The 13,450-nt window shown below is 39.8% G+C and overlaps 1 protein-coding gene across 9 annotated transcripts in view; it reads left to right on the top strand.

The window, feature by feature from the left end:
- Chchd3 (coiled-coil-helix-coiled-coil-helix domain containing 3) overlaps nucleotides 1–13,450 on the top strand; it is a 256,469-nt gene that overhangs the window by 144,833 nt on the left and 98,186 nt on the right. For 3 of the 9 annotated variants that reach the window (XR_015685387.1, XM_087656518.1, XM_087656516.1), the window contains 2 exons: nucleotides 11,435–11,449; nucleotides 12,442–12,525. The exons of 2 other annotated variants lie outside the window; for them this stretch is intronic. Coding sequence is in view for 5 of the 7 variants with exons in the window: in XM_087656518.1 (XP_087512644.1) it covers nucleotides 11,435–11,449; nucleotides 12,442–12,525 (99 nt within the window). In the remaining 2 variants the exon portion in view is untranslated. Of the gene's footprint in view, nucleotides 1–7,837; nucleotides 8,009–11,434; nucleotides 11,450–12,441; nucleotides 12,526–13,450 lie in introns of those variants that run through there. 4 more of the 9 variants (XR_015685388.1, XM_087656519.1, NM_001106588.1 and 1 more) reach the window with 2 other exon arrangements.

The following is a 13,450-nucleotide window of genomic DNA, read 5'->3' as shown; positions in this document are numbered from 1 at the left end:
GCCTGGGGAGAGTCATAGGATCTGTGTTCACTAAATAGTTCCTTTAGCCGTGAATTTCCTACATAGCTCTTGTCTGCAATTGTTTCCTTAACTGATTGAATGAATGCATGTGTAAAATAAATAAGTCAAAAATAAAAAATAGGCATTTAAAGTTGTGATGTTCACTTCACATTGTTTTATATTCAATCTTTCTTGTGTGGTTATGTTACTTATGCTTTTTATGAATGGTTAAAGTATACTGAAAATATAAGTTGATAAATACATTATATGTGTATAGATTTTTCTATTTTTAAATTTTATTTTAATTGCACACATGCTTGTATGGGAATACAGGTACGTGTGTGTGAATGCAGGTGCTTGCAAAGGCCAATTGTGAGTTGTCTGATAAGGGTTCTGAGAACCGAAGTTGGGTCCTACAAGAGCAACATGTACTCTTAACCACTGAACCGTCTTTCCAGCCCCAGTAGGTCTTTTCAGGTGGTACAAGTTGTTAAAAATACAAAGTTTCATTCCCGAATCTCAGGGCAGCACACCTGTAGTTAAAAGTACATACAATATGTTAGTGGACTCTACATTTTCAAATGCTGCTCCTACCTCAGAGTACAGCTGGGATGACTAAGGGCTCCATGAAGATGCCCAGAGATCTGAACAGCTACTTTGGAATTGCTTCATATGTCACATACCCCATAGTTACTGTCTGGGAGTAACAAGGAACGTAAATGGTCTAAGGCAACACATTCAAAGTAACTAGTTTTGTGTGTGTGTGTGTGTGTGTGTGTGTGTGTGTGTGTAGCAAAACCTGAGCACAGCTTTAACTGATGCCCTCTACACAGGCACTAATGATTCTTGTAATAATTTGATTTCACTTTTTCACTGTAGCATACAAAGTCTTTAAAACTAAAAGTTAAATTCTAATGGAGGGGCGGGGTGGGGGGAGGGAGCAAAGCTAAGCCTCAAGTAGTTATTCTGAAGCAGTGAGTTCAAGCAGAAGGCTGGTACTTCCTTTCTGTGGTCTCTGCACTGCAGCTGACCCCTCCAATGGGCAGTAAAGCTGTCTTGTCCTCTTCACCCATCTTCATCCAGGGGAATCGGGTGAGCTGACATGGCTTCTCTCCATCTTCTCTGTGTGTTGGTTGTACTTTCCATGCATCCTATCTTTCTACCCCTCCTTTCTAAGACCTCTCCCACCCCCTTTCTCTTTCTTTCTTTCTACTCTGTTTAAGCCTGAGGTTATCATTGGGGTTTTTTTCATACTTATTTCTTCCCTATTTCTGATAAACTGATGGCTTTGTATAAAAGGTAAGGATTTTTAGGAATGTCTCTCCTGTTATTGAACTGAGAAAAACTACAAATCTGTGAAGGCCTACCTACTCTGATACTCTAATTAAAAGTGTTTGCTTTATTGAGGGACATTTTAAAAATAATTTTATTCCCTAGAGTTTTCCAAATTCTATTCTTAAATTTTTTAGTACTTATTTGCTGCATGTGTGTGAGTAGTTTGCCTTCATGAGTGCATGTGCATGCCTAGTGCCTATGGAGGTCAGAAGAAGGTGTCAGGTCCCCTGAAACAGAATTGTAGATGATTGTCAGCTTTCATGTGTGTGCTGGGAACCAAACCCACTGTAAGGACACACGTATTCTTAACCACTGAGCTGTCTCTCTAGCTCTATCTAAATTCTATTTTCTGTAGCAGAGTTACGTCTTAGTTTTAAAATCAGCATGTAAGGGAAAAATTTACTTTGGTTTATGGGTGTTCTTCAGAGTCCCTCATTGCTAGCTCTCCTATGTTATCGGGTCAGTAGGTTTTAGGTTTGTTTTTGTTTTGCATTAGTTGCAAATGCTGCTGTCACATAACTTCAGCTGCTATAGTGCCATTCACTGAGAAGAGGCACTCTTTCTATGAGGTTGTGATGGGAATGATTCAGACCCAGGAACGAGCTGAGGACTGGCTCCCACCCAGGCTTCCTCGGGGAACTTTCCTGAGAGTCACATCAATTCAACCTGGGTGACGGAGTTTACAATGTAATTATTTTTTGCCCACCTCCAAAAAGAGCTAGAACTGAAGAAAAGGAGTCCAGTTACTCTCTGGCCTTACTCAGTTGTATATAAAAATGAAAACCAGAATGACTTGGTTAGCAGATGTGATTGAACTCGCCATAGAAAAGTGCTTCCTTCCTTCCCAACCTTACCTATTTTGCTTTGCCGGGTTGTGCAAGCCAGGAAGCAGTCCAGTTAATTTTGCTAAGTCTCTGTTCTAGTGGCTACAAACCTACTCTCAGTGCTAAGTTAGGTAGACTGGGAGGGAGCATCCTGCATCCACACCATGTCTGCCCCTGGCAACCAGGTGCTACAGCTATATGGCTATTTCCAAATGTTGTTCAATGTGTTCTTGTCATGTCCTAACAGTTTGGCATCAGAACAGGCTCATCTGTTGAGTTTCCTCTGGCCTAGACATATTATAGAGTCAACATCCGCAGCAGCAGACATGCTGTGGTGAATGTGAATGGTAGAGAAGGAGCTCTGAGATGCATCTAGCCGTAGTCCATGACCTTCACAAAGAGGAAAACAGACTCAAAGTAAGTCTCCAAGATGACCAGTTAGGGGTGTGTTGGATTTGCTCTGCCTATCCTACACACAAGGAAAGCCATTCTGAAGGACCAGTTAGGTCCACACATGGTACTCACCCTTAGTTTGCTGGTATCCTTTCTGTCTGAACTTAAGTTGACTCTGATTTTGTTACTTAGCAGCAGTTCAGAGCATGTGACAGACATAAGCACCTGCCCTTCAGCCTTGCCATGAAGGGCAGTAGCAGAATCTTTGCAGAATCTTCTTCTTTCCCTCTCCGCCTGATGGTCTGAGACACTCAGTCTGCACCTGCTCATTCTCTCCAGATCTTCCCTATCACTAAGCTCGGTACTTTAATTCTCCCAGGAACTGTGCCCCTGACACTTGAACTGGCATGAAGTAGATGCTGTTTTGAAAATACTTCTACAATAGCCTGTATCAGCTGCTGCAGAAAATTGTACTAACTCTGTTTGTGCTGCGAAGTCCCAGAATAACCTGATGCACGTGGCGAGTCATTTTCACATGTTCTTCCCTTAACTTTAAACCAGCACAGAAGGAAATCACTCGAGAATGTTGGAAATTAAACTGGTGGCAAGAGATAGGAGTCTCAGAACCAACTTAGTTCCTGATCTTCTATCATCCCCCTAGTCAACAAGGAGCCTCCCTGCCCACTCAGTAACCTAGATGATGCTGGTGCATGCACGCACGCACGCTCGCACGCACGTGTGTGTGTGTGTGTGTGTGTGTGTGTGTTTGTGTGTGTGTGTGTGTGTGTGTGTGTGTGTCCCCATGTGAGTGTATGTACTTGGGTGTGCATGTGTCTCCCCAGCTTCATCTGTGAAACAGATTGCAAGAGCAATTGACTAGCCAATTGTTCTTCATAGCGTGAACATTAAATCTAAATTTAAATGGAACAAATGCAAGTTCATCCAGAGAAAAAGAATTCAGTAGTCTTATAGTAATTGTTTCTGTGCTGTTGTCCAATTTATTTGTCAGATCAGTTGCACAGAAGGCCTTGGCCCAGGTAGTGCAGTTTAGCTTGCTTCCCTTTCAGAGACTCTGAGCTTTGTAATGTTCAGGGTAAAACAAGATTATATACAAATGCCTGGGAATAGACGTCTATTCTTCACCGTGGAATAAGAAAATAGATGCATCTCAGTATAACTGCACCTAACTCACACAACTCCAAATGCTTCAGGCTTCTTCACACTCTGTGCCACCTCAGCTGTAGTTTAGTTAAGAGCCACCTGCTTTCTGTGTGAAGGAACGGTTAAGGGTTGGTCGTGCTGATGTCTGCCGTGGCTGTAGTGGTAATGAGTGTCCCTTGCTGTTGCAAGCCTGTGCATTTATGCGTTCGCTTTGGTGTCCTTTACTATGTTGTCCTCTTGCAATTAATTTTCATCTTTGAAGGTTTTCAGTGTTGCAATGATTATCTGCCCAACACCTTGGGGGTGGGGGGTAAGCCTTTAGCTTCTGAATTCCATTGACTGTGGTCTTTTAGATATGATATGTGCTCATTTTCTACCCATGTCTTTCATAACCATGTAGTGACAAGAGCTAGAGAACACTTGAGAGTCCTGAAGCCCTAGCAGTCAATTTCACTTTTTGTTTTTTGGGGTGTTTTGTTTTTTGTGTTTTTAGTGTTTATTGTTTTGGTTTATTTTGGTTTGGTTTAGTTTTTGAAGACAGGGTTTCTTTGTGGCCCTGGCTGTCCTAGAACTCACTCTAAGGTAGACCAGGCTAACCTTAAACTCAGAGATCCTCCTGCTTCTGCCTTACAAGTGCTGAGATTAAAGGCATGTGGCACTACCACTCAGCTGAGTCCATTTTGATTCAGCACTTATCTGGTCTGTGGTCGCTGTTGAGAGCAAATCTCTAACTGTACATCGAGGCTGTTGTCTGAGCTCCATGTTGAAATTCCTTACTACTCTATAAGATGAAATTTGCAAGTTATGGTCGAAGCACACTGTGCTTCGTTCTCAGGTGTGACCTGTGAACTTTAACAGGGAGCCTGGCATAGACAACACTGCCCAAACAGAATAAACTTAAACCAGTCCCAACTCACGTCAGCTGAATATAGTCCTATCTGAACCAAACATGAGTTCAGAGGCTTTAGAATCTTGTATGTGATGGGGGCTTTGAGTCAGATTTAACAAGTCACAGGAGTGTGCTTATATATCTTTTTAATTCTTCTAGCTCAGACATAATGGATCAAATTTTCTAGCTTGCTCTCTGATTGGGATAGGATTCGTTGCATCCCACATATGTGGCCATTCTCAACAGTATATGGGCAGTCTTTGCAGGTTAGCCCTGCTGTGAGGTTATGGTGCAGCCAGTTCTCTATCCAATTTTCCAATACATATGGATACTGGCAGGCAGGTACAATGTTATTCATAGAACCCATTTTGTGAAATCAGTGATGTCCCAATTTGCTGTTCTTTGCTGAAATGGTTCCCCAGGGGGAGAGAGCTGCTGATCATTGAGCTCAAATAACTACCAATCCTTGGAACAGCCGTTCTCAACAGGGGACCTCAGTCGTGGCTGGAGAGAAATTTGGCCATGATCCTTTTGGGCTATGTAGGTCAGAGTCAGAGGTGCTGCTGCACATAGTGTGGTACACAGGACAGCTTCCACAACAGCGAGTCACTTGGTCCATATGTCCCAAGTGTCCCAAGTAAGGGCCTCTGTCTTTAGCCACCTTACTTGATACAAGACTGGCTTAAACAGGTTCTTATATACCATTCCTGCCATCCCTGAGCTGTGGGCATTGTTGAAGACACATAACCTATTAACACAGAAAGAGGTCTTTATATAATATTGTCTACTGCTTTCAAATATTTGGCGACTTTCATTTACTAAGAACCCAACTGTGGGCTGGAGAGATGGCTCAAGAGGTAATAGTGCTCTGGCAGAGGACTGGAGTTCGGTTCCAAGCATTCCAAGTCAGAGGACTCACAACACCTGCTGCTCCTGCTCCAGAGCACCCCACACTCTCCCGACCCTTGCACACACATGCACATGCGCACATACACATAAACTAGAAATAAGTTTTTAAAAATAAAGAACCTATATCTACATTTAGTATGGTAATTAATCAGTGTATTCACAATAAAGATTCCACTCCCACTAGCCATTCTGCTGTGTTACTGTGATCAAGACACGGCTGAATGACATTCTTTGCTGAAGCGCCCATTTACCTTTGGGCTCCTACTAGGAAGATTTGTTTTCATTCCTGATTGCAAGATGTTGGTACTGCCTTGTTTTGTCCTTGGCCTGAGTAACAGATCCACATGATATGCAGTGTCATGCTGTGGCTTTGCATATGCCTTTCAGTGTAGTGGCCACTGGATCCTGGATGCTTCTTTTGTGAGAAGTACTGACTTAGGTTGAGCCAAGGATATAGACAGAGGAGGACAAAAGTCTTGTCTCATTCTTGCCCTCGAGAGTTGAGAGTTAAGGACAGGCAGGGTGGGTGAGAAAACACATGCAAAAGAAGACAAAGATTAAAAGAACCACTGTAAATGCATTATGAAAGATTTGTACCAAGTGGTAATAACAATAAGATTTGAATATAAAATTAAACTGAAAAAGGAAAGATGAATAGGTTAATCCCTCTCCCAATTAAAAAAAAAACACTAAGGAAATGCCCATAAATTTTAGATTTCAACTATTGTTTAATTTATATTTTGGTAAGAACCAGAATCTGGCAACTTAGCGGAGGAGAGAGTGGAAATGTGTGAAGTGAGCATTGGTGTTTAAAAGGCATGCCTTGGTCCATCTCCTCTGTTTATTGTTTACCTTATTTTTTATTTACAGAACCTTTGCACTTGCTTTTCTTGCCAGAGAACAAACAGCACAAAGGACAGGAAATGTTTCCAGTTGGCTGTTGATAATCTGTGATTTCCACAGAAAGTGAAAATAGGCTTCTTGAAACTCCACAAGGACAAAATAATTAAACTGACTTGACGCAATGCTGGGGGCTTGTTGGGGTCCTGGGATTCAGTTAAAGAATCTGTTAGAAGTGCCCATTCCACACCCACAACCAAGGCTGTTTCAAATTGAGAACTGCTAGAATAAGAAAGTTTTCTTTTAATGGAGTGAAGTGGGGTCTATCAATCGCTCTCCAGGGAAGGCCCCATGCTCAGTAATTAGGTAAAACAAATCATACTCCATAGTTGTTTGAGCTTTTTGTGTTGTGTTTGTTTATTTGTTTTATGAAACAGGAAGAATATAAACTTGGGTGGGTAGGGAATATGAACAAAGTTACTGTATGAAAATTTTAAAAAAGAATTGTTAGAAGCGTGAGCTTCTATCTCATCTGTATTCCATAGTAGACATCAGTCTTGATGAACATCCTAAGCTAGGACTTACACATAGCTTATGAGTATTGCCTCTTAACAGTCCCTGGAGTGTGGCAGTATTGACAGTGGGCTAGCCCATGTATGTCACTGGCCAGACACTCCATCACACCGCCATACACCTGACATAAATGAATTAGGGAGGGTAAACATATTTTGGCTCACACTTCGCGGTTTTAATCCACCGCAGTAGGGATGTGTGCTTCCGTTGGCTCCCTTTTTCCTCGTCTTATTTCCCCTGGGCCCTGAGCTGTACTGTCTCTGTTCAGGCCAGGTAATTCCTCAGTCATCTCTGGAAATGAATGTACAGAAACACAGAGATGTGCTTTGCTAGTCTCTTGTACCCTTCTCTTTAGTTGGGTTAACAGTGGACACTGGCCATCAATCCGCTTACTAAAGGCCCAATGAATGCTGTCTAATTTCCCACTTATAACAGGATTCTAGTGTGCACCTAGTCAAGTACAGGTTACGCTGGCACATTACTGTTATTCAGTGACGATCTTCTATAGATTCTGGTGCATTCCTGAAGTGTGTGCTAAGCTGTTACCTTTTGATGTTTTTCTCATATAAGTTTATTGAGATTATACCTTTCTGCTTTGTATACAGTTTTGACAAGGAATAAAATCCCATTGCTGCTCTCAATTGCTTATCTTTTTACTGAACTGTAAGGACAGATAGACCCGCCTGGCACAGATGATCCCTGTCACTCACTGCAACTCCCAGCTCAGTATGTCTGTATTGCAGAAGGGTCGAAGGCTTAGAATAAAAGCAAAGGTGACGATAGGGCTTCCTAGTGAGATCTCTAAGGATGTTGCCTTTTCTTAGCGCTGGTGATGTCTGGTTTATGGGATCATCTTAAGAACACTGAGCAGGCACCTGCTTTGCTTTCTGCTTCGAGCTTTCAATACCAGCCCTGGCATTTCAAAGGCTTTCACACCCGCACACTGTGACTCAGTCATTGTGACATCACCGAGTTCCTAGTGCCATCATTTTGTGCCATCCCTGAACCATACCACAGCTAAGAGGGCATAGCAATGCCAAAAGGTTTGAGCTATGAAGATTTTCCAAAGAATATTCGTGGGAAGGTAAAGTTCCTATCAGCACAGTATGTCTTGCCCATGTCCCTGCATTCTCTTGTATTGACTTTAGTGTATCTTTTGTTGTGAAGCACCTTCAAACTTTATCTGAAAAGAGACAAATCTAAAAAGAGGTGTGTGTATGCTAATGTTTAATTTAGTGACCAACACTGAGTTAAAACATCAAAGTATTTGCTTGGGGTTCATAAAACTTGATTTCCTTATTTTCTTTCATTCTCTTGATTATGGGAGACTAGATTTCCATGATGATCCACTTCAGCATATTCTGTCATGTTTTCAAGCCCAGTCATGTTGTACCAAACCATGCACCATCTGGAAACTAATAGTATAGATTTCTTCTAGGAATAGCAAACACTCATAGGGAAAGGCTCCATATTCATCTTTCCCTCAAGAAATGATCCTACCTTAACAGCAAATAACATCATCTTGTTTTTATTTGTTCATTTACCATGACTCTGTCTGAACTGTATTTCTTTGCAGTCAGTTTGCTGCTTCCTCTTAAGCTGAGTGTGATTCTCCATCCCCAACAGCCATTAGCTTACCAGTATATTCTCAGCTTACTTAAGTTCCAGGATTCCTACCGTGTGACTTTTCCCCGCAGCATCCCATTAGCTGTTTCAAAGCGGTGTGCCACTGAAGTGCTGTGGCCATGTTCCTTGCTTAGCTATTCTCCCCAGTGATCTCACGATATCGATTGTGTGTGCAGTTGAGGGAGATTTGTGACGGTCGCTTATAGTTTGGTACTGTCAGGTCTTTGGAATGACGTCCTCTTAGGTCTTTAGGGTAAGCTTCTGACATTGGTGTGTAGCTTTAAGTTCTTCAATGTCAGACTTCTGCTCATCCTCCTTTTAGGTGGAGAGCATCTCTTCAAAATCACCAAGCTGATTCATTGCCCTGTGTGCACAGTCAGACCCAACAGTACCAGTGCACTATTGAGCTTTCTTAGTGAATTTAAACCATCCTTCTGGCATAAACTCATTGCACCTTTTTAGATAGGCAGGACAATCTAAAACATTTTTCCATGCTATTATTTTAATAACCATTTTGGGAAATATACTTTGATGGAAGGAAAAGTAGTTGTTAGTACATCAAGGGTTTAGGAAGTACTTTCTCTGTTACCTATAGACTTTCAAGTTGTTAAAATAATTATTTAATACTTAATACTTACTCTTTAAAATCCTGTATTGGGCTGGACGTTGTGGGGCGTACCTTTAATCCCAGCACACCTGCCCCTTAAAGGACTGGCATGTTGTTTGAGCTTTGATTCAAATTATACTGGAAGCTACTAGAGGCTAATATTCTAAGTAAGGAATAGTCTGATAAGAACCGCATCCCTCATTGTACATCATAGCTACACTCGCATTTCAGCATGCTTTCTGCTGCGTACATCTTCATAGCATGCACCCAATTTAGTGTCCTCCTCTGCTGCTCTCCGCCCTTCCTTCCTTAAAGGAGGAGCCATCTCCATTTACTATTGGCTTACTCCCCACCATACGTATTACGCACACAGTTGATATTTTGATTATTTAAGTTATTTTCTAAAATGTAAGCTTTTTATGATTCCTAATGCCTGATCATGTAACTGGGTCAAAATCTCTGATTTTACTTTTTGTCAAAATGTTTGTAATTACTTTTCTATTGTTGGGGCTTATCTTATTTTCTTAAACTCTGTTGTTCTTCCTTTACTGTTGATTTATATAATTCCTTTATGAATATCATATATAACTTTTACTTTTAATGTTTGCTACAGTTGAATGCTTAAAAATAAAATTATCTGTCAGTAGGAGTAACGGCAATATTTATGAACATATCTGTTCTGGTTCCCTTCTGTTGCTGTGATTAAAACACTGAATGAAAGCCACTTAGAGGAGGAAAGGGTTCATTTCCTCTTACACTTCCAGGTCATAGCCCATCACACAATTCTGTCATTGAGAGGTCAATGTTAGACCCTGAAGGCAGGCTGCTTGCTATTCTGACCTGAGAACTGACTCACAGCCAGAGAGGCACAGCAGAAACTGTGGACAGAGGTTGCTTGCTCACTCAGTAGCAGGCTTGTGCTAGCCCAACTTTCTTACGTAGCCTAGGGACCACCTGTATAGGGTGCTAAAGATGGTGCTGCCGACATCAGGCTCGACTCTCCCTGTCAGTTAATAGTCACACAGGCCAGTGTGATCTAAGCGGTTTCTCCATTAAGGTTTGCCTCTCAGGTGACTGTAGGCTGTGTCCAGTTGACATCCAAATAAGTGTTGTATGCATTTAAATGTACTTGGTTTACATTTGCTACTGCAATTTTTATAGTGAGTTGCAGTTTTGATTCTCAGCTTCCAATTTTGATAAATATGTATAATATATACCACTCCCACACATAAAAAGCCATTGATATCTCAAAAACGCCTTCATTTTGGCTCTGCTACAAAATATGTTTATTACTAATTATGAAAAATAAAATAAAATAAATCATTCCTAAAACTACTTCCATGTTTCAATTTGTTTGGACATCTTCTAGCATATCCATTTTTCTTTCTATTTCAAAATTGGTTAAAATATACCTGTTATTAATAGTCCTTTCCTCTCTCTCTTTAGTGTCTGTATTATTTTCTAGTGTCTATACTACTTAGGTATTGGATTGATTTGGTTTTTCCTTCATGGCCCCTAGCAGCCTTGTGGTGAGTGTGTTCTCTTGCTGCTGGAATTGCTAAGGAAGTCCTGCAAATAGAGGAGTTTTGCGTTTTTCTGGCTCTGCGCAACTTTAAGACTTTGTGTTGTCAAATTAATGCTAAAAATTGTTAGACCATTTATATATTCTGACAAATGATATAGATGAAAACACTCCTGTATTCTTACCAATCTTCATTATTATAATTTTGCATTTCGTCAGCTTGGCAGATGAATATTACAATAATTTTTAGTCAGAGTTCTTTGATTATGTAGCTGTGTTGTTTTTCTACCGCTTATTATCTGCAAATAGATATGAGTCACCTTCCAGGTTCTATCACTGCGGCTTTTGTTAGGAGGACTTGGTATTTAAGCTGTGTTGGTAATGTTACTTGTACAGTTCTATCTTAGGATTTTTGTTATTGACCTATTTGGAATAGGCTAATTTGAATGAATCCAGTCATTTTCCATTTTTACTTATTTATATTTTAAGCATTCATATTGAAGTTAATTTGTTCTCTTTAAACAATAATATATTTTTTTCACATAGGATCATTTGTCAAAAATTCTTTCTACATTCATTTTTTTCCTTTTTAATCCGAAAAGCCTAGTTAACTTTTTCCTGTGTTCTACCAAGAGAATATAAATTATTTACGTGCATATGAATGCCTTCTAGATTTATGGGAAAATTACATACATATCTAAATATCTATATTTCTATCTATTGTTAAATATCTGTTTATTTTCAACATGCTGCAGGATATTGAAGACAAAGTAAGTAACAACAGCAAACCCACAATGAGTAAATGGATTGGTACAAACTAAACAGAAACTTGATTGAACAGTTACTCTGGTGTAGAGTGAGCCAGGCTACACATGATCACTTTGCAAAGGAATATGAAACGTACAAAGATGGAAATGCCAAGATACATTGATTTCTTCTAAGTAGCAGTCAAACTCCTATTTAACCTTCACTGAACACAAAAAAATGTTACTATAATAACTTTGTTAGTGTGAGGTAATATTATAAAGAGATTGTTTCTGTTTCAGAAACAAAGATCAGTTTAGCATAATTCAGGATAACAACCATAGTTTTAAAAATGTGTGTTTACATTTTAACTAACCTTTAGACAACCACAAGTAGATATTTTCTTTTGTTTTATGAAAAATTGAATATTATTGCTTTTTTAAAGTTTATAAAGTGATCTTGTAAAATTAATATTATGACTTAATGTCCTAGGTTACTTTATTATTCTTATTATCTTTAAAATTTCAAATAACAAGCAAGGCTGTTTAATGAAGTAGGCTGCAACTTCATGTATAGGGAAATGGAATAAATACATGTAACTTCATACAGGTTGCAGTGATCATTCAAGGGTTCTTGAATATAAGGTTTAGGCGTTTTCAGTTATTTGTTGAGGGTTAGCAAACATGTATCTAAGAATCAGAAGTTTCATTATGCGTATTATTCATAAAATTACTCTTTGAAAGAGAAGTTAAATAAAAGTCTGCTGTATACCGCATTCTGACATTTCTAAAGGGACACAGTAGGACACAGCTGTCACAGTAAGAAAAACACAATACAGTTTCATCTTTACACACAAATGCAGCAATCATCCTCATATTAATGTCTTTCTATGGCAGAGACCTAGTAGACTGCAGTGACTGCCTTTTGGGTGTTTCTGGTACAGTTGCTGCCTGAGTTTTGCCCTGTGGCTGCTGCTTTCGCTTTCTCTCAATATAGCATTCTCCTGTGTCCTTTTTAGGCTCGGCAGCTGGAAGAGAAAGATCGAATGATACGGAAGCAGGATGCGTTCTACAAAGAGCAGCTGTCCAGACTGGAGGAGAGGGTACGGCTCTTTCTTGGCGCTGCTTCTCTTCTCTCACTCTATCTGTTGCTGCCCATATATTTGTTTAAAAACCAACAAATTAGCACTAATGTTCCTTTTCCTAGTTAAGTGAAGTCATAACTAGGCAATTATGTAGTTATAAAGGCAGGGCATTGTCTTTGAGAACTTCATTTTGTGTGGTTGTATTGTTGGTTTGTTGGGTTTTCTGTACCAGAGAAATAATTCCCTCACATAATTCATCTTATATACTGTGTTTTAATCTGCATTGCCCTACATTTTTATACTATAGTATGTTATATTTTAATGCATTCCTGGATAGGGTACTATCATTTGTCTTATTTGGGGTTTTAAATATAGTTTAATCATCGGCTTTCTTTGTTTTTAGAGACAAGTGTCCCTGTCTTGAATTCACTACACATCTAAGGGTGACTTTGAACTTCAGATACTCTTTTGTCCTCTTCCCTACACCTTTGAGTGCTAGGATTCCATGTGTATGCCAACATGCCTACCTGGCTTGAGGATAGGCCGTCAATGAAAACTCCATTTTATTGAATTACAGCTTACAATTTAATGTCACCTCCAGGAGTAGGAACATAGCTTTCTATATGTCATACTTAGAGGAGAGGTTTAGGAAGAGAGGAGGCATGCCTAGTCAGCGTGGATGTCAACGTGGACCAAGACACACTGGAGGGATCACGACTGGAGGAATAAAAAACAGTGGGTTTAAGAATGGTGTTTGAACATCTTGTCAGAACACCCACCCCCCAGTGAAATCATTTTTTTTTTAGATTAACTTTATGTAGAAACTATGGGATTTCCCTTTGTTTAAGACCCAATGTTTCATTTGTTTAGAATATGACATTTGATCAGAAGTAGGAAAAAGGAAAAATGCACCATTAAATTCACTAGTGTCCACTTATATTGC

This window comes from Rattus norvegicus, chromosome 4, assembly GCF_021556685.1.
Source record: "Rattus norvegicus strain SHRSP/BbbUtx chromosome 4, alternate assembly SHRSP_T2T, whole genome shotgun sequence".
NCBI lineage: Eukaryota > Metazoa > Chordata > Mammalia > Rodentia > Muridae > Rattus > Rattus norvegicus.
This window is presented reverse-complemented; position numbering and strand designations above follow the sequence as displayed.